At 54.5% G+C, this 20461-nt stretch overlaps 6 protein-coding genes across 6 annotated transcripts; 5 read left to right on the forward strand and 1 right to left on the reverse strand.

The window, feature by feature from the left end:
- Nucleotides 1–1188: 1188 nt before the first annotated feature.
- B0T26DRAFT_657334 (uncharacterized protein) lies at nt 1189–1978 on the forward strand (the record flags this gene model as incomplete). The annotated part of the gene is made up of 2 exons (XM_060438776.1): nt 1189–1573; nt 1677–1978. The coding sequence occupies 2 exons, from the start codon at nt 1189–1191 to the stop codon at nt 1976–1978; spliced, it is 687 nt and encodes a 228-aa protein (XP_060290715.1).
- Nucleotides 1979–2466: 488 nt separating this feature from the next.
- On the forward strand, nt 2467–3471 carry B0T26DRAFT_744547 (uncharacterized protein; the record flags this gene model as incomplete). Its single annotated transcript, XM_060444427.1, has 2 exons — nt 2467–2543; nt 2751–3471. The coding sequence occupies 2 exons, from the start codon at nt 2467–2469 to the stop codon at nt 3469–3471; spliced, it is 798 nt and encodes a 265-aa protein (XP_060290716.1).
- Nucleotides 3472–4106: 635 nt separating this feature from the next.
- Nucleotides 4107–5242, reverse strand: B0T26DRAFT_658465 (Alpha/beta hydrolase fold-1; the record flags this gene model as incomplete). Its single annotated transcript, XM_060438874.1, has 2 exons — nt 4107–4319; nt 4484–5242. The coding sequence occupies 2 exons, from the start codon at nt 5240–5242 to the stop codon at nt 4107–4109; spliced, it is 972 nt and encodes a 323-aa protein (XP_060290717.1).
- Nucleotides 5243–5921: 679 nt separating this feature from the next.
- On the forward strand, nt 5922–7990 carry B0T26DRAFT_516579 (kinase-like domain-containing protein). The gene is made up of 2 exons (XM_060435449.1): nt 5922–6757; nt 6928–7990. Exons 1-2 carry the CDS (start codon nt 6175–6177, stop codon nt 7743–7745), a joined length of 1401 nt encoding a protein of 466 aa, XP_060290718.1. The 5' UTR covers nt 5922–6174; the 3' UTR covers nt 7746–7990.
- Nucleotides 7991–8577: 587 nt separating this feature from the next.
- On the forward strand, nt 8578–9843 carry B0T26DRAFT_681484 (uncharacterized protein; the record flags this gene model as incomplete). Its single annotated transcript, XM_060440641.1, has 2 exons — nt 8578–8592; nt 8716–9843. The coding sequence occupies 2 exons, from the start codon at nt 8578–8580 to the stop codon at nt 9841–9843; spliced, it is 1143 nt and encodes a 380-aa protein (XP_060290719.1).
- Nucleotides 9844–10530: 687 nt separating this feature from the next.
- Nucleotides 10531–11508, forward strand: B0T26DRAFT_681485 (uncharacterized protein; the record flags this gene model as incomplete). The annotated part of the gene is made up of 3 exons (XM_060440642.1): nt 10531–10742; nt 10893–11165; nt 11241–11508. The coding sequence occupies 3 exons, from the start codon at nt 10531–10533 to the stop codon at nt 11506–11508; spliced, it is 753 nt and encodes a 250-aa protein (XP_060290720.1).
- Between the last annotated feature and the right edge of the window lie 8953 nt (nt 11509–20461).

A 20461-nucleotide genomic window follows, 5' to 3' on the forward strand; every position in this document is an offset into this window, starting at 1 on the left:
AAGTCGGTATGCGGCTTAAAATGGGGGGCTAGAGACCGGGTAAGCTTTCTGGAAATCTGCAGGTACCGAGTACTGCCAATGCGTCGCGCGCGTGTGCCTGCCAATGCAGACTGAACCCAGGCAGAATCGATTGCGAGTAGAAACGAAGACGAGCTCTCTCCGCTGTACGGATACCCAGATTTATTCGGGACAAGGAGACAGACAGTCTTGGTCTTGGTTCTAATTCCCCCTTGGGTCGCCAGGAAAAGGAGGAGGAAAAGAATCTGGACTACTAAACGTATGAGAGCGCCCCTTGGGAAATGATAATGACGAACGCGGGTTCGCTCTCGCTCATTTGGACAGCCAGACGTGACTTTCAGGGGTGGAGGAAGAATCACGATGGGATGGATAATGCCACCTTGCGATTTGAGAGAACTGATGACCCCGGTCGGTCCCCATGAGGGAGGGGTTTCCGTGGTGGGCTTGTCGCCGTCAAGAGAAAATCCGGGGATACGCCCATCCGTCTAATGAACTGCCATTGCGCTGCCTAATGGCGTCGTCGTCAAGGAGCTTTTACTATGTAGCAAGAGTTGGCTGGGTGTTTCTAAAACCTTTACGCTCCTGGATAGCCTCCCTTTCAATGTCGAACCTACTTGCCTGGTGCCACATGCACCACCACAAGTTGAACAGTCCAAAAGATTTCTTAGTGTATCGACAGGGCCGTTGAGTGGAGTCGGCCTTACGGCGCCATATTCCATCCTGTCCGTAATGCTAATACGAAACCAATGCCTTCAAGGGTAAGGTATCTACGAATCATTCAATTAAGACGTCGCTGTTCTTACAGTTGTCCGTATGCGCATATGTAGAATAATAAAAACAAAGGCTTTCCAGTACTAACTTCTAGGTGCTCCATGTCAACTGAGCCGCAGCCCGCTTGTTTGCGGCCCAGGAAGGGGCTAAGGCACCCTGCTCCATACGTAATACGTCTCCACCTTCTCCGTAGATACGACGCGTCAGGGAAAATTGACAAGGTATTCGTACTGAAGTATTTTTGTATTGAACGTGTCGGGTACGGAACGCAACCTACCTCTAACATGGAGCACATGGAACACGGCCGCAACTATTGACGATCGATACTTTACACGCAGATTGTGCTTCAACCAAGGCTCACTTCGGGCTTCTCTCAGAGCTCAAGTCACTTCTCCAAAAATGGCAAAAAAACGTGGAGATCGATCTCCCAACCTCAAGCTTCGGCAGCCGGACCGATCCGGGCCGTCAACCAAGACGCTTCTCGAGCTTGCCGAAGAAAGGGATCTCTTTGTTTTGGCAAAGAACAAGGAGGACGCGAACAAAAAGGCCAAACGAGCCGAGACACACGGGGAAAGCATTCAGCGTGGGGGTGAGGATGGCGATGATGGTGATGATGATGGGGCGGAATTGTCGCCGACCACGGAACGCATCCTCGACACTATCCTCTGGACCATCAGCCTAGCCATGCTACATTTCACTCTGGATGTCCTCGTGCAGCACCAGTTCTCTGCCGACCGGGTTGTCTGGGCCAAGGTCTGGACGCGCGCCGGGCAGGCACTTCTGGGTGAGTCCATGCAGCCTGTGATGAAGATGAAAGGATATACATGCCCTTCGCACCTTCTTGTGGGGATATATCTCGCTGACCACACTGCTCTCTTGAACTCCAGTCTTCGCCATGCTCTTCTACCCCCTCCATCCGCACCCCTCGAACCCGTCAATTCTCCCCGGACTGCCTAAGCGCGTACAGCCCATCATACGGCAGTCCATATTCTTCGTGGCCAGCATCTGCGCCGGGTGCTATCTAATTCACATCACAAACACTTACGGATATATGGCCGTGATGAAGCGCGCCCCGCCCGTTGGCTGCCTGTGGGTGTGGTCTGTCATTGAGCTCGATTTGCCCTGGGCCGTCCTTAGTCTCGCTAGTGCAGGTTCGTTTCTCTTACTTAAAGGGTACAGCATTAGGTAAATTAACGAGGGCCACGGCCAGCCGGGGGACTTATTCGGCCCAAAATTTCTCGCCGTTCCTATTGCCACTAATAGTTGTCAAGTTGAATTGCATCTCTCCAGCTGTTTTCAGACCAGTGTCTGCAAGTTCCGTTTTGAAGAAAAACACGGCTGGAACTGATTAAACCTTGACTTAGTGAGCACGATGCTATCCGGGAAACGAGACTGCCTCGTCGTGCAGTCGGGCTGCCTTGCCCTCTTCGCACCATAGTGGATGGGAAGGGCGATACACACCTTGGGGGGTCATGGAAGTTGTATATTGCGACTGGGTCCTTCCCGCCCGCTCTGTCATTTGGCTTTGAAACTTGTCTAGACGTCACGTCATGTCTGTTCCCCAAAGCTGCGCACAGCGGCAATGGCCCCTTGCGAATTATTCGCTTGATACCTGGTATTGGTACCAACCACCTTGGTGCTGTTTTCTGGTCGCTCTTGCCCCTCGAGACCTAAGTGATGTCACTATGGTACTTTAATGTCAAGGAGCCAGAGGCAACACCTAACAGTGTTAATCTTGGGGGTGGCTTCGGTGGGTAGGCGGTCTACGTCTGTGTAGACTTATCTACATGCCTCTATATTTTGGCTCATCTCCTTGCTCGTCCTCGGTGGCACTGTTATTCGAGCATTGTTATCAACTAGCCGCACCGCTCGTTTGACAGGCTGGCCCTTTTGACGATGCATTTACCCTCAATACTTCCCTTTGGAGTGCTTCTCCCCAGAGACGGTGTCATTGCTCCCAGAGACGCGAGCGTGCTAGCCCGTCAAACGGCCAGCACCGTCCCCCGTGGCACCATCATCAGTCACTGCACGGTACCCAGCGTGGTGGCATTGACGTTCGACGACGGCCCATACAAATACACGGGACACGTCTTGGATATCCTAGACCAGCACAATGCCAAGGCCACCTTCTTTGTCAATGGTGACAATTGGATACAGGGGCTCGATGATGAGTCAACGCCCTGGCCCGGACTTCTACGGCGAATGGTGAGCTCGGGACACCAGGTTGGCTCGCATTCATGGTCACATGTGGATATGACAACGGCCGACTCGAGCATGAGGCAGCAGCAGATGCACGATCTCGAGCAGTCGCTCTCCAACGTGCTCGGAATGTACCCAGCCTACTTTCGACCGCCCTATGCGACCTGCGAACAGCAATGCCTGGTGGAGCTGGATCAGATGGGATACCACATTGTCAACTTTGACGTCGACACAAAGGACTATCTCTACAATACGCCAGACACGATCCAGACGTCTATTGACAGGTTCTCGCAGGCCTTGGACGCCGGCCGGGAGCAAGACTCGTTCCTGGTTCTCAGCCACGACGTGCAGGAGGAGACTGCAAACGTTCTCGTCGAGTTTATGCTCAACAAGATCGAAGAGCGCGGCTACAAGGCGGTGACGGTAGGCGAGTGTCTGGGCGACCTGCCGGAGAACTGGTACCAGGCGCCTCGATCTGTTTAGGCAACGAATCTTGGCACAGGCCAGGCAAGCAGGAGTGTCTATGCTCAGGAGGCAAGGGAGGAGGGAGATGGCGAGGGCGAGGGCTGGCTCGGTGATTGGTGGCGAGGACGCTACGGGCCCCTCGACAAATATTTTTGGAAAGATTCCGAACCCCACGACTTCTGCTCGGCGGTTAGAAATTGGTGAGTGCTCTGCTGAACTATGGTAGACGTGCACCCGTGTTTGTGCCTACCACCGGTATTAACGTGCTGTTGCAGTCGCTCGTCTACAGACTCGGAGACTCGGTGTCATGCTTCGGTATTTCTTTGGGCCAGGGCACTGTTTGAGTTTGTTGGGCGGTGTCGTTGGTTTCCACAGATGTGCCCTTCATAGTGTTAGTCGTCTCCAGTACTTGCACTGATCCTATAGGATAGATCGCGTATTTATTTATTACAACCGTTACGTTCCAAGTTCAACATATCTACGCCGGAGTCTCAATTCGGCGATGTCACCGCGTACCCTATACCGGCCAACAGGTCTGTAATGCAACGCGGAGCCCAAGTCTAGAACTGGCATCCCTCCGTGCGCCATTACTGATAACGAGCCCAAGGAGACGTCGGGTTGCGTGTCCCGGTGGCTACCTCGCTCGAGAAGCCTCATCGGGCCAGCTCTTTCAGCAAGCCATCGATCTCGATTGCCACAAACTGGGGGTCGTCCTTTTGGATAAAGTGACCACATCCCTTGGCGATTTTCAGTTGCCCGCCAGGCCTAGACTCGTGTTGGACAAGACGGGTCAGGCCTTCATTGTATTCGCCCCACGCAGGGTTTACGTAGGCATTCACGACAGGTATGGGCAGTGCCATAGGTCCCTTTCATTATAGTTACGCCATCGTTAGCCATCAAGCCGGACTTTGTCATCGGATTTAGCACTCTCTTAGTCTCTTAGTTCGACGTCTCGAGCTCGAGCCCAAGTTCCGCGGTACCTAACAGTAAGGTAATGGGTAATAGCGAAAGGAGAAATAAAAAAGCTTACCGTCTTGCATTGCTCGGCAAACTCGTCCCAGTCATGGCCGGCAACGACGAGACGCGGCGTCTTCCCACCTGGCCCGTCGGGCAAGATGGGTTTGTCGGCGCCGGGAAGCAAGTCGGCGAGTCTTCGCCGGTCAAAACGCTCCCCATTCGGCACAGTGGGCAGGAAGGTCTTGGCCACCATGGCTCGCGCGTATCGCAAGTCGTCGACCGAGACATGGGCGGGGAGCCGGCTCGAGTCGAAGCCGGGGGCGTCCGGGTCCGGAATAAGCGAGACGAAGTCCGAGTTGGCCACCATGGGATCCAGGAACAAGAAGGCCTCGACGCGCCCTGGGTGCTCGGCCGCGTACAGGCGCGCCAGCGCGCACCCGATCGAGTTGCAGACGAACACGAGGCGGGTCTCGGCTAGTGGCGTCCTCAGCTCGTTGTCGGCCACATGGTTGAGGAGTTCATGCAGGTCGGCGATGACGGCACGTGCGTCGTGCCCGTACGGCGTCCCGGGCGGGTCGGTCGGGTCCGGCTCCGACTCGCCTTGGCCGTAGCGGTCGTAACAGAAGAGTGCCGGCGTTGGCTGGCCGGCCACTTTGCGCAGCTCGAGCAGTCGGCCCACTGCGTCGGACCAGGCTGCGCGTGGGAGGCCGAGACCGTTGAGGAAGACGACGAGGGCGTTGGAAAGGGGTCCTTGGGCCCCGCCGGGAAAGTAAGTCGAAACGCGCAGGGCGGCGCCGGGCTTGTGTTTCAATGAAACCGAGTGCGACTCCATGGTGCCGTCGTCAAATTACCCGGTTCTGATTTTGGTTTTGGTTTCGGTTTTGCCGTTTGTTTCTGTTTGTCTGGGGGACAGGTGGATGCAGGCGTTCTCCGGGGCTGGTTTTATATTCTAATTCCAATGTCGAGCTTGTCTTGAGGCGGATCCTGCCCCCTGCTCGGTTTCTTTTGCAGCCCTGTCGATGACGTGAGAGCTATGCCGGGGCCCGGAGATCCGGCGTGATTGCTGGACGTGTGCCTACATGTACGTGTAGAGGCAGTTACACAAGCCGAACCCGGCCCAATTTTGGTAGCTGTTCGGACTGGTGCCGGTGGCTGAGAGTCGGATAATCCGAGCTCGCTTCAAGAGTCCGACGTTGACTTCGGGGAGCGCTGCTCTGCTCTGCCGATCGTTTGCAGAACCCCGGCTCCGCCCGAGCATGGAACCTACCTAGGTAGCTCAGCTAGCTACCCCTAGCTTCCAGAAGCCTTCAGAGGGCTGGGGGGCCAATCGGCGTGCGACGCTCAGCCTGAAACGGGATCGCCAGGAGGCGGCGCAGGACTCTACCGTACAGTACAGACGCATATCTACCTGTGGGGAGACCAAGGATGCCATGTGGCATGGATTGCCTGCCGTGTGTTCGTTTTGGCTTGTTTGATAACCGTTCTCGTCATATCCTGTTGTCCTTGGTCATTAAACGCCTTTTTGCGGCTTTGCCCGAGTTGCGTCTCTGCCTCTTTTCTTTCCCAGGCTTGGTACTTACCTACTTCTCTTGTAATATCAAGATGCTGCGCACACCTCCTCTCTTTCTTAACAATTCAGTTTCCACTGGCAATGCCTTCAAGTCAGGGTGGTCTAGTCAGCCCCGGAAAACAAAACAAAGCAGAACAACAACATTGCCACCACCGCTGTGATCCCCACACATAGAACAAAACAAGACAGCAACGATGGGAGAGCTCAGCCCCGTGCTGTCTCTTCTATCTCCACAGGAGAGCTTCCGAGAGTTCAGAGACAACGGCTTGGTGCTAGATGGGATGCCGTTCGGGCTAGAAAACATCTGCGACTACGAGCCTGGCGGCCACCACCCCGTCCACCTGGGCGACGTGCTAAACGGCCGCTACAAGGTCATGGACAAGCTGGGCCACGGCGGGCGCGCCAACATCTGGCTCTGCCGCGACGTCTTCCAGCAAGCGCTGACGACGCAATACTTTGCCGTCAAAGTCCTCATGGCCAGCGCCTCCATCGACGACTCCCCCGAACTTCGCGCCTACCGGCTTCTGAGGAGGGGCCTGGCCAAGAGCGATGCCGCCGAACACCTCTGCCTGCCCCTCGGCCGGTTCGACTTCCAGGGGCCGAATGGCCGTCACTTCGCCGTCGTGTATCCCGTGCTGGGGCCGCGGGTAGTGGTGTCAAGGCCTGTCTCGCATCTTGTAGCAGAGAAAGGCAAGCCTGTGAGGGAGGCGAGGAAGCTGTGTTTCCAGGCCGTCAAGGCAATGGCCAGTCTTCACTCTCACGGCATCTGCCATGGAGGTCAGTGGTGCCGATTCATTTATTTAATTTTCTTTCTTTTTTTTTTTTTTTTTTTTTTTTTTTTTTTTTTTAAAAAAAAAAAAAAAAAAAAAAACCCCCTCCCGTTTCCCCTTTCGCGTGCCGGGGGGGAAGGTTGGTGCTGGGATCTTGCTCATACCAGACAATCACAGATTTTCGGCCAGCAAACATTCTCATGCGGATACAGGGGCCGGCAGGGCTCTCTGAAGACGAGCTCCGCCTAACACTGGGACCTCCGAGGACTGTAGACGTCGTGCAGGCGTCGGGCGAGGGCCCCTGGCCGCTCACGGCGCCAGCCTACCTAGTTAAGCCGATCGAGTGGGGACTGCTGGATCTCAGTGGTAATGAGTTTGACCTTGTCACAGACAAGCTTTGCGTTGTCGACTTTGCCGAGTCGTTCGATGTCCGGGACCTGCCAGAGGACCTGGCCACGCCGCTGGAATACTGCCCGCCAGAATACGTCCTGGACAAGAGGCTGGGCACGGCGAGCGATATCTGGGCGCTCGGGTGCACGCTCTTTGAGATTCGTGCTGGCAGGCGCCTGTTTGACATCCCCGTCGAGGATCCGGACGAGCACCTGGTGCGCATGGTGGAGATCCTCGGAAAACTCCCGGAGCCGTGGTGGTCGACGACATGGGAGGCCCGTAGGCGATGTCTGGGGGACGGGAGATACACAGCGGGATGGCCGAGGGGAGCAGGCAATAGCTGGCTGGGTGACGAAAGCGAGTTGCATGCTCCTCCGTCCCGTGTGCCGTTGGCCAAGAAACGCAGTTCTAGTTCCAGCATCGAAGACTTGCTCGCAGGTGGCCTCGTCCATGATTTCAACCACCTCGGCACAGGCAACCACGATAGGGCTCAGGAGGAGGAGATGGCCCTGTTTGCTGATCTGCTGCGGAGAATCTTCAAATACGTGCCTGAGCAGAGGATCTCGGCCGAGGGCATATTAGAGCACCCGTGGTTTGCTCTGTGAACGAAGCAGTTGCCAGGATTAGCTTTAGGCGTCTGGGCTACTAGACTTGGTTCAAAATAACAATTAGTAAGAGTCGACTGGGTCTAGGCCTAGGCAGGGTATCATTCGGGGGCTTTGTTCAAGGGAATTAATTATTTAATTAATCCGCGTTGGTATGAGCCAGGTCCGGCTCAATAAGTCGTCCGGTCTTTGATTACCCGATAATTATGCTCAAACTCGAGCAACGCTTGCCCAGGTAGAGCCCGAGACCGAAAAGTAAACAATGTCTAATGTTTGATTACGAAGTCTGGCAAACACTTCAGTCTAAACCTAATTAGCTCCACCAGTGATCCAATCCGGTCATAGACAAACAGTCCCGTATATCTTTCTTTGATAGGCCAGGCTGTCCCGGGAGTTCTCCTCTCACCCTGATATTTGACTGGATCAAAAAGTGGAGGACGGTGGGACTTACACATGCCTCGACGAATAGATGTCAACGAAAACTTGCTTATCGCGGTGCCTGCAGGGCCCTAGAGGTACAGTCGTACAGTAGTACATCATTACATACCAGACCTACCTACCTAGACTTAATAAGCTTGCTTGCCGTTGGGGCGCAGAATAAGACCAACCGGATCTCATGTATGCCAGCCTCACTGTCCTGCTGCCGCATGTCCATTCCATATGGAAGAGTGAAGACAGGCACTAGCGATCTAGGCCCAACCAAAGCTGCCTTCCCCCCTCTTCAACCCCCGCCGCAGATCCACACAGGACAGAGAGCTTTGAGTTCGTCCATCCTCGTCATTTGACTCCCTCCTGCTCACCAGTTTTGATTCACCGACACCTTCCAGACACTATGAAAATCTCAGCTGTAAGTAGCTTCCCCTGAGGTGTTCTTAGTAATTAGCACACGTCACACGCGGTGACCTTGGAACTGGACCCGGCCGACAATTGAATTCCCAATTGATAATTGACAAATACAAACAACAAACAGCTCTACGTCTACCCCATCAAAGGTCTGCGGGGGATCGAGCTCCGGAAAGCCCAGGTCGGGCCGCAGGGGATCAAGCATGACCGGCGTTTCATGCTGTACCAGGCAGGGCAGCACGAGGCCACGGCCGGCATGAAGGCAATGCAGCTGGCGTCCCACCCGCAGTGCGCTCTATTCGAGCAGCAGATCGCTTCTAGCCCGGATGGCCCGGATGGCTCGGCAGAAGAAGCCAGCGTCGTTGTGCGATATCACAGCCCGAAGGACAGCCATCACTCAGATCTTAACAGAGTTACACCGCCCCAGTCACCGAGCTCCGCCGAGGATAGCGAAGCGACATTAAGGGTGCCTTTGGAGCCGGATATCTCTCTGCTCGAGAAGATCAGCGTCGACCTGCACGGCAGCCCGGCAACGGCTTACCGCATGGGCGGCGGCTACGACGCGTGGTTCAGCTCGCGGTTCGGCTTTCGGACAGTTCTAGTCTACATTGGTGACGGAAGGCGGGCCGTGCTTGGAACCAGCATGCTCCCCAAGGCTGCCAACACCGCCGCTGCCCCGCAGAAAGGATGGGTGTCGTCGCTAGCCTCGCTGGTAACCAGCCCTCGGCAGCAACAGCCAGCAACCCCGGCGCTGTGGCTGACCTTCACCGACGTGGCCCCGCTGCTGGTCACGTCCGAGTCCTCGCTGCACGACATCAGCGCCCGTCTGCCTGCCAACCAGCCAATGCCCATGTTCAAGTTCCGGCCCAATCTCGTGGTCGACGGAGAGGGCGAGGCCGCGTGGGCCGAGGATTTCTGGGCGGAGCTCGCCATCGATGTGCAGACCAAAGATTTGGAGCAGCAGCAGCAGCAGCAGAGGCACACGCTACTGCTGACGAGCAACTGCGCGCGGTGCATAAGCCTCAACGTGGACTACCAGACGGGCAAGCCGGCTGAAGGCGAGCTGGGCTCGGTGCTGAAGAAGCTTATGAAGGATCGCAGGGTAGATGCCGGGACAAAGTGGTCGCCTGTCTTTGGCCGATATGCTTTTGTTGCCGGAGGAGAGGGGGAAGTGCTGACTGTATCGGTGGGAGACAAGGTTCAAGTGACGCGGCGGAATGCCGAGAGGAGTGTTTGGGACTGGCCCGGCCTCTAGGTACACGGGGCAGCAACGTTCTCTCCTACGACCCGCGTCTGTTGTTTCTGGGCAATGACTAAGGGTTTTATTTTGATTAGTTCCGTGTGTTTGTATTGCTCTGGTTGCGTATCACAGCCTAGGTACCGTACTATTACCTGCCCGTTGCTGTGTTTTGACTTTTGCTTTTTGGGAAACATACGCTTGGCTAAGGGGCAACATTGCTGATCCACGCCCCCTTAGCTCCCACAACTATCGACATGGAAAGTTCTACTAATCTGAGCATGGAGGGTGTCTAGATGATTGACGGATTGCTTTGTACTGCACGACTGATACGTGAAAGCGTGACGTGGACTCTGACAAACACCAAGAACGGAGCCCCTTCTAGGCACAAACAAAGAACTCAACAACCTGGGATTACTTACAAGCCAGAACAATTCCCATTATGACTCCTGCTCAGGTACCGTATGCCGTTTCTCTCTCTATCTGTTGCATATAAGCTCGAAGCCCTCCCACCCCATCACTCTGGTGGAGCACAGGTCGGCTACGAGCTAAAGTTTACACATAAGCAAAAACAGCAGCCTAGAAGCGACAGACAACACGGCAGTACTTCAAAAAGAGATTGCCGAGAAATTTTTAGCACAGGAACCAGACGTGTACCTGTTGCTCTTGCAAGACTTTGTACAGCCGTGCGAAAAGATATGCGGGATGTGTAAGGGGCGCATGCTGGAAGCCCTTGTCAAGGGCGCCTCTGCAAACGGAGCAGGCTGGACTGACGGCGTCAAGGACAGGCTTGAGGACAAGCTCAGCCGACTTGGCATCACCGCAGAAAACAAATACGGCCTCATGCTACCCGCAAAGACGCTAAACTTCGACCCCAACGCTCGGCACCTTGCTATCGACCAGCCAACCTGGAGCAGGTTGCTGAACGCGTGGACGAGACACATCATGCACCGCCTGGGCATGAAGAGCGCTTCCCCAGCGGCCGCACACCCCTAAAAACTCGTGTACAAGCTGTGGCTGGCCGGGTGTGGGAAGTATACGGTCGAGCACCTCGGGCAGAACCGCAGCGTGGCCGACTTTGTCGAGCTGCATGGGTGGCTGCTTGACCGCCGCCAGTGCGACGGCTGCTCTTGCGGCATCTACAACATCCTCGGCGGCGTTTCGCTGGACGTGTTCTCGCCCCTCGGTTGGGTCGACCTTGTTCTGAAATCCGCCCGGACGCACACGAACCAGGAGGCCCTCGACAGCTGGGAAGTTCCGATAAGGCAGCCATTCAGCTCTAGCAGACGGTCGCTCTGCGACAGCTACAGCCCCTCGATGTCGAGATGGTGGAGAGACGGGTGAGAATAAATAAATCCCCAGCACCCATACGACGAGGGGATCAGATTTTTAGAGAAAATAACGGGTGGCTCCAGTCGAAATGTATCGTCAACAGCCTCGCAGGCTCTTTCCAGGCTGCGCAACGATGCAGCCCACGTCTTGGTCAAGAAGGTCCTCGAGCCCGAGTGGAAGCATGCCTGCCAAAAGGGCAATTTCCGCAGGCTGATAAAGCAGGGCGACGAACTGACCGACAAGTCCAAGAAGCAAGCCAACAGCGACGCGGCAGCGGCCCCGAACGGTGGTATTTCTGGCACTTTGGCCACCCCCGAGTTTGTCGGACCCAGCAGACCAACACGCCGATAAGCTGAGCCGGTGATTCTAATCTTGACCTCGGTGTCTTCACCTCGATGTCTTGACCTCAGCTATTGTAGTACTCGTTTGTCCCTGGCTGTATATTAGACGTAATCCAGCACATAACCTACTTGCCTAAGATGTACCTATGTGTAGACCTGCCAAACCCCTTCCGCCCCTTTTTCTTGTTTTGATGAGACAACCCAACCACCAACTAAATTCACATAGATATAATGACCAAAAGCGAAATTATAAAGAGGTGCCGCGCTGCATTGGATTTCCTTTTTTTCTTTTTTGTTAGTTTTCTATTTCAATATGCATTTTGTGCGATATGGTGTGTGTATGTGTGTTTGTGTGCCGGACGACCATGCTGTGTGTATTAGTGGCAGGCCAAGTGCGGCCCTCGCTCTGGTGATCAGCGGAGCGCAACTGCAGACGGGACCCGAACGTGCTCTCACAGGGAACTAACAACACACCGCTGTGCAGCTAGAACTCGAACGGCTTTTTTTCTCCCTTTGGTGGACAGGTAAGGTCAGCGGGCAAGCAAGAAAAAGAAGAAAACGTCGCCACCGAAGGCCGATGCGGCCCGCGGGTGAAGAAAAGGCATCTATCCATCTACCTATAATTGCCAAGCGCGGAATTAACGGAACAGGCTTCCAACAAAAGTGTGTGTGTGTGTATGTGTGTGTGCGCGCGTGTACGTGCGCTTGCAGTGAGTAGCGCATGGATTTCATGCTGGTTGCCACCAGGCAGACAATCTGCCTAGGCTCTACGGAGTACTGTATGTGTGCACTTCGTAATCCGTATGTACACCACAAACCACGCATACACAACCGCCGATTTATCGACGTCATCGTGACACTTGCCGATTCGGGGCGAAGACTGTGAAAACATTTCCCACAAAAATACGTAACTCGAACATATGTCATCTGCATGAAGAACGAGAGAAAAGGGAAGGGGAACAAAAAAAAACATCGGTCCAGGGCCGCGGCCATGGCTTAGTCCAAGACCGAAAAGCCAAGGGGCCCGCTCCGTGTGTCGACGGCGGACCTGCAGCGCGATGGAAGGGGGAGGCAGAGCCAATCGCAAAGAGATTTTACTTCACCTCGCCCCTCCCATCTTTTTTTTCTGTTCTTCTATTTATTTCTGCGAGTCTACTGGCCAGCTTTGCCTGGTGGTACCGTGGCGGGGGAAAAACGTTCTCACTGGGTGCGGCTTTTCGCGGGTTTCGTTTTCCAGGCAGGAAAGAGCGTGTGAGTGTGAGTGAACAACAGAGTCACCCGCCTGCAAGGTCTCCACCCGAGCGGCCCCCCCTCGGCGCGTGTGTATGGAATGGATGACTCCAACAAGGCAAAGAACAGCAAACAGAATGGCAGATGAAAACAAAAAATTACGAATTGGGCAGCCTGAGTGGCTGGGACTGGCAGACTGGGCAGGGCGCAGGGGAAGTTTGTGACAGGACAGAAACCTGTCTCACATTTTCTCTCTGCTTGTTCATTTCTCGGGCAGTCTTTCTATTGGGAGCCTCCCAAATTCACGTGGCACTTGTTTTTCTCTCTTTTGCGCCGACTTTCCCGCCGAGACCTCTCCTAGCTGGGAACGACTTGGAAAGGGAGGGAAAAGGAACCCTCCAGCTCGTGGTCTGTGTGGGAGGGGGAATACGGTAGGTAACGAAGTACTCACTCTACCCTAGACCAGGACCTTGGTGATATAGACGGACGGCCGAGGTGTTCCGGGCGGCCCTCAGTCGGGTACTTTGACCGGGTTTCAGTCGGTCTAGCGAAACGAGGCGGGGTGTTTTTGCCGTAGGTGCCGAGTGAATAGCATGGTTTTACGGTATGGTAAGGTAGGTGCAAGGCATCCGTACTCCGCATCCGCAGCCATGTAGGTCGCGGTCCGGATGTACACGGGCTTCGGAGGACGGAGAACGGAGGGCGGAGGACGGAGTACCGGAGCTCGAGACACCTTGACGGGACCTAAGGCCTACTAAAGCGGGTAAACTTTCGGCCCCCAGCGCTAGGGAGAAAATCTCGAGAACCCGAATCGCCGGTAGTTCGTGCGGGAAATGAAACGGCTTTTGCGTGGCGTTCCATGGTGTGAAATCCGGCTTGAACAACAGCTTTGGGAGCCAGTTGCAGGAGGCGTGGATGGACGAAGCCAGGGGAAATCCGTACTGTACTACCAGACCGCCCACTACCTTACCTACTGTGTATGTGCATTGTTGTCCCCTTCTCTAGAGTTCTAGTCGAGAGAGGCGAGAGTAGCTCGACAAGAGGGTGTGCCATGCCATGAGCTAGCCGGCATCATGCAGCAAATATCCCCAGGTGGTAGGCAGTGAGTGGCGAGAGACCAGCTGCATTGCTTTCTCTTGTCGGTTTGGACACTCACTTACTGAACCCAACGTTTCCCGTGTCGGCGGCGTCCCGTCGCTATTCGGCATCTTTCTGTGGCCCTAAAAAAAACAGCGGGACACTTCATTGGAGACCTTTGTCGGAGTCCAATCGGTTCCGAGAACCTTCTGCTCAACGTTTTAGCACCGCTGGCTGCCATTCGTCTATGTTCTGGAAGAATTGCCATAGCACTGTGCCCTCGGCTGCTGGCTGCAAGCTGTGGTGCTACTTACCGCCGCCACGCAACTAATAACTCAACCACCACCACACCTGCATCTGCGATGCAAGGTTATATAGGTCAAGTAGGTAGGCTGGTAGTTACGTCCCAGAGCCCAGAGCCCAGAGCCCAGAGCCCAGAGCACAGAGCACAGAGCCCAGAGCACAGAGCACAGAGCACAGAGACCATAGCTTTCTCAAAGGACCCCCGTTTAATATCTAGTCCCCGAACAGCCATATGCGGGATCCCCAGCATAGTGCCTACAGCGGCTGGATATTACGGCGTTCCTAGACAGAGTCCTGCACAACCATCTAGATTCCATCACGGGGCGGCTTTGCTGGGCGCCCACGCGGCATCGCAGGGAACACTGTCTTGTACAGGAGATGGGGTGGCAGACCTATGGTGCGCCGAGATGCCATGCTAGTCTGCTCATCATCGTGTGTCTTGGGGGGCGACGAGAGGGAAGCGAGTAGCCTCGTAGCCCGCTCCACGAACGCCGCTACCCGTGTCGACGCAGTGACCCTGACAGCCATCTAATAACCGGAGTCTTGATGCATCGTGCTTGTAATGTACAATACTTTGACTAGCCTATCACTATCCACCTCGACAATCTCCTCTACCACCGCCAGGATCCGGAACGATCCGTCTGTGCTGTATGTGTTTCAAGAACCTCTGCCAGAGAAGAAAGCCGGCGCCGGCTGACAAAGTCAGCTGGATACAGCTCTGTAGGCGGCCACTGTTTAAACGAAATAGTGTAAGTCGGCCTGTATATGTATCCAATCTGAGTATGTGCTCGGCAGGGCTTCGTGGCGTGAATCTCGGAACATAAAATTGAAGTGATTGAGTTTGCGTGGCCTGGCTGGCGGGCGGACAGGGATGGAAAGGGTCAGGAAAGGCTTGGAGCGATCAGCGGCACTGGGGGGGGGGGGGTCTGGGGAAACCAGGAGCTAGTCTTCACTTTGACAGGGGTGTGGGCCAAAGTTGAACAACCAACTCCGGCGCGCTGGCACGGATTGCTATCGAGACATCGAGGTCCGAAGAACTCGAGAAGCTAGGTGAAAGGTGTTCACAATCCGGAGTATGTACATATGAACGCGTTTGGTTGACTGTCTTAGTCCAAAGGAGGAAAGGTAGTAAGCCGGGTCGAGTCCCATTTTGGCACATTCTGTTCTGGTGGGTAAAGGTTGTAAGGAACTGCCAGTTCGTCTCTGCACAAACGTGGTTACCTAGACATGTATGGAAGGCAGACGGGGAGAAAAGCGCGTGAGAACGTCGATCTCTCCTTTCGATTACATAGTAGGCCATACCTACTGAACATTACTGTGCCTCGCACTCCGGTCGTCCATTTCCGAGCCACTTTCGATTTGTTGCGCGTAGACTTCGGGAAAAGGGATTCTCTGGCAGTTAACCCATGTTTGCGCACCAAAAAAATGACCTAATGTATGTAGAGCTCGCAGATAGCCGGATGTCATATCTAATTCCTACTGCAGTCGGCGATCAATATAAAATCCGCTGAAGAAGGCCAGCCTCGAGTAGTCGTTAAGTGTCTCACCCAAGAAGCTCGGGCTGCGTCCATGCACACCAGCCACTCTGCTGGCGTCGGGACCATCAGATCCCCAGCGAAAGACCTACGGCACAGCGAATCACAGCCGCGCAAACCGACAGCGGGTCAAAGTAGTGGAGACTAGTTTAGTTAGCTGCAGAGTGTTGCACGAAGGGGAAGACGCCCGTGTTTTGTGGGTCCGCGATGTTGTGCACCTGACCATCTTGCGTTTTCCTGTTCCGGGTCGGACGCCAAACTCGAACGGTCGATGGGATAAGGCTCTCGGACAAAGTTTGGCTTTCGACATGATGCGCTTTGCAACAGAGGAAATACTGCTATTTTCTTCTCATCCTTTGATCCCAAGACTGGCGTGGAGAACCGAATGCCTGAACGGATAGCCCTCCGTCCGTGCTGGGAGGAGCCGGTTGACCCGGTGAGGCGTCTTGGTCCTCGAGGCTGACATCAACCGCAACTGATAGGTCGAGACTGAGCGAACTGTTGCCCTGACTGGTGAGTGGCTAGCCCCGAGAAAAAGGTACTTTACTGTACCTAGTGTAGGCTGGAACTTGGTTGGGCTTGCTTGCCTTGATGGGCCCTCCTCGGATCCATCACCAACAAGTGGCAGGGTCACACCGCACACAGGTGTGTTTTGTCACTTTGTGCAAGTGAGCGACCCCTGATTCATCCCGACTTGGAGGGGGTAAATTCAGACGGGAGTAGAAGTTGGGTGCCACAGGCCCTTATTATATTGCCATATGGCTCATCTTGAAAGTTGGGGAATAGGATTGGGGAAGCAATCTGGATCAACCTGGACCAGCCCGGCGGGCGGAAAATGGGCGGCGCCAATTCGACGTGCCTTTCTCGGTCCCCCTCGGTCCATATTGTGGTTTTTGATGCCGTCCACTGCTCGAAATTGCAGATCTCAGCGACGGCGAAGGCGACCATGAGCCTTGGCTCCGTCTTCCGTCGTCTAAAACCGGAATAAAGCCTAGACTGGTGGCGGCCATTACAGAGCGAGGCTTCAATTAACATTGACATTCCAACAATTATCTGGCCCAACCCGTCCCCATCCTATTCCTACCACACCTCGAGAAGGCCATCATGCCATGTCTTTGCGCTACCATGTTCGTTCCCCGATATTGGCGAGAACCTCAAAGACCTTCTTTCGGCTCAGTGGGTGGTCAACAGAGCTCAACTCCGTCCTCCCCCACCCTCACAGTTCAAACGCCTGATCTAGTGACAATGCAGCGAGACGGGTTGGATCTGTGATGCTATAGCAGGGGTAGCTGCTGCTAATTGGCATGGTTCGACCGAGCCACCAAAACTCCCGCGCCGTCTGGCTGTGCTCTTTAAAGCTGTAGCTTTCTAGATGCACTCAGCCGATTCGAAGGCAGAGAGTGGATGAAGAAGTCTTTCAAATCTAATAACATCCGTATTTGGGGGTTTGCTGTTGAAATAATTCGACGGCTTCTTCCCGTCCAGTCCCAAGTTTCTTTCGGAATTAACGTTAATTGAGCAAGCGAAGGCCGTTTCAGAAGCACGACACCGGCGCTAAAATCGACCAGGCACGCCTGTTGGCTGCCTGCAGAGCGCTCACTGTGTGGAACATGGAATGTGGAGCACTGTGCGAGGCTCCGTCCGCTGCACAGACCAAGGGCCAAGATGAAACCAACCACAGCCACGTCTTCAGTTGAGATCGGGCCCGCGTGAAATCCAGCCGTCTTGGGCCACCGAATTCCCCGAGGGCGTGGTCGCGTTTGATCAGACGAGCAACCGGGCACAGGCTTGCTTGCGCCTCACGGAAAGGGACGGAGTTTGAATCGAATCTTTTGGTTTGCGTTTCATACGTACCGTACCTACACCGGGCAGCTAGCTTATCCCGTCCATTTTGATCACGTTTGGGGAAATTGGGGGCACCGACTGCCCCGCGGTTGCCCCTCCAAATCCAACTTCAATCCCATGGCGGGGTAGGTCCAGGACCTGATGGGTGAGGGGGGGGAGCTCAAGGAAGCTAGAACCTGACTTTGGAAACTGGCGGCCGCCGAGGCTCCTAGCATAAAAACCATTCATTACCATGTCGGAACATAAACAAATGCCTTTGTCATTGGGCTCTCTGGATTGGTTCGTAGAATGACACCTAGACTGAGCAGAGAAATCACGCAACACCCACACTGCCGGCATCGGGCATCCGCACTTGTCGCAACGCGCCCAGATCTATTGGCAGGACGGTCTCGATCCAGCGGCGCTCGATGCCAGCTTTAGCTCCACGGTCCCCTGGAGCTCCAGACGCACTAGAAATATTGGATCCTGGAACGGCTAGCTCAGGAAGCGCCTCACTCACACTGTCATCACTGTTATGTTGCATACATACAGCGCCATACACCTGTACTTATCCATGTAAGTAAGGCAAGGTAGGTCTGTATTTACAGGGCTTGTTACGAGCCGTTGGTTTTGGCGATGTCCGGGACGGTCGGGAGGTCAAACTCTGTCCGCTGATAAATTAAAGATCTCTGGATACATTGATACATCCCACTACGGATTTAACACGCCGGCTCGCTCGATCCACCACAGAGCTGGAGCAAAGGTTGACTCCCTCGCGTGTGCACTCAGGAAACGACCTCCGACTAATAACTGCACCCTGGGCTCCGAACCAGGAACACCCGTGCTGAGGGATGGAAACATTCACAAGTGCATCTGTGGGCCCCACAGTAAGACGCAGTTTAGGGCAGGATGTGCATATGATAGGAGCCTCTGTTACGAGCCTTATCATCGCCTGTCCATCGATGCTAGCCAGCACAACCTGAGTTGCATAGTATGAGCCACCGACATTCCAAACCAACTGGTGAGGTAATTTGGCTCGCCACGCTGCTTTCAGGGGCGGGAGGGCGGCTCTGCCCGAATACGATCTTAGCATTAAGCTAGGTACGCATTGCCATTGTTTCTATACTCGCCTCCGCCAATGCGCACCCTATTGACGATTTGTCTCTTTCTCAACGTGCTGCTGTGGCTGTGTCGATCTATGAAAGCACCTAGAGGGACCGAGTGCTCTGCGCGACTTCGGCTGTGAGGGTCTGCCTGTCTCTGCCGTGTCAAGATTGGGTTTATGGCGAAATCTTCGGTGCTAGATGCACTAAGTATATGAGACAGGCATACTAAATTGTGCTTACTTTTTCTTTGTTTCTACATCAATTGTAGCCACCATAAGCTAATTACACGCTCACGAGAAATCTTGTAAGAGCGGGTGAGTCTGGGCTCCAGTGCTGTTCTCGATTACCTTACCCCTTTGACCGAACCCCTTGTTCATCCAGGGCAGAGTGCGGATACACAGTCCCAAAGATCATTGATCGCAGGACGCACCGTGCTGCCCCCAGCGACGATCCAGTTATCGCAGGGACCGGAATCAGACACTATTAATAGAAAGCCGATCGAGAAACGTTCCAGCATCGTGCCTTTACGTATTTTGGAAGTCCACCATAACCGCACCAGCAATGGGAAAAACAACAATACACCGTGAAGTTGGCCGCGATATGTTGACCACCAAGAGATACCAGTGTCAGTGGTGACGGGACCATGTTTGACAGCCACCCTGAAGTTAGATGGGCATAAGGCCAGACAGTGGAGTGGTTAATTTATCGCCAATCTGGGATGTTGACTGCCGTCCGCTGCATCTGTCTGCCCATTCATGTGCGTAGATACAGTGTGAAGTGTCGAACAAGCCCAGTCAGACGAAGGCGGCCCACAGCCTGAAGAATGCACGTTGGTCGCAGCAAAGACCTCAGCAAGGCTTCGTCCATTTTGACGACCGCCGAATTGGGACTCAATCGCTTTGATGCTGGAGAATCAGCTCGTCATTACTCCGTAGGTTAGTTCGGTCCATTGGCGGTCGCTTGACGTTCTAATAAGGTAGAGTACCTGTGTGTTGGCTGGGAAAATAAAGAAGACTATCCATTACCCTTGGGCCGAGGCTCTGTTTAAATGGAATAATAACAATACTATAATAAAAGTGCCACACGAGAAAGCGTCGTCTGGGCAAGATCGGGTTGAAGGTCTGAGAATCTGCTGTGACACTGTGTGTGTGTGAAGGCGCCTAGTGCTAAACCTGGAGCAGCAAGGGCCGCCGTGCAGCTGAGCAATCAGACGGAATGTGGCCGAAACGCTCATGCAATAATTGAGGTGCTGTGTGCAAGGTTCCTAGGCTCACACATGGACCGACTCTTTGCTTGCTCTTTATTTAGTGTGCTTGGGTCTGGCTTCGTTGGATGGGTGTGTTGCGAGGTGCATCAAGCTTGCGAGAGAAATAGGCAAGTTGCAGCCCGATGAAAGGAGGAACGGGCGGGCCAGCAGCCGTGGCGCATAGTCCCGCGCCCACGGCGTTGTTCGAGCTCTGTGCTCAACTTGGGTTGTGAAGAGAGATGATGCATTGCCTACCTACCTACATACTCACTCACCTAGCCATTAGTTGAGCTCTAGATCCGCAATGTGAGGGTGGCTCGTGAAGAAAGTCACAGACTGGCGGCCGAGTCCGTTGGAAGGTACCTAAATGATCCCATCGCTCCGTCTTGCACACGCGGTACATGTGCAGCCTCCACACCTCCCTTACATACCTACTCCCTTGCCCAACGTAGGCAAAGAAAGTGCATTGCGCGGTCGGTCCACTTGGCCGGTTTCAAGAGCCTTGCGACTTGTTGCGTAGTTTGGACGAGGTGCCAGTAATAAGGCGACAAAGTACGTACGGAACAAGGTAGAGCTGGTTTGCCTCTTTCGAGGAGGCTCTTGACCGTCTCGATCAGACGGCTGTGGCTCCAGCCACCGAAA

This window comes from Lasiosphaeria miniovina (assembly GCF_030549165.1).
Source record: "Lasiosphaeria miniovina strain SMH2392-1A chromosome Unknown B0T26scaffold_8, whole genome shotgun sequence".
In the NCBI taxonomy this organism is placed as follows: Eukaryota; Fungi; Ascomycota; class Sordariomycetes; order Sordariales; family Lasiosphaeriaceae; genus Lasiosphaeria; species Lasiosphaeria miniovina.

Coding starts and splice junctions, on each gene's coding strand:
- B0T26DRAFT_516579 (XM_060435449.1), top strand. CDS start 6,175: ATGGGAGAGCTCAGCCCCGTGCTGTCTCTTCTATCTCCACAGGAGAGC. Junction 6,758..6,927: donor TCACGGCATCTGCCATGGAG/GTCAGTGGTGCC, acceptor AGACAATCACAG/ATTTTCGGCCAGCAAACATT.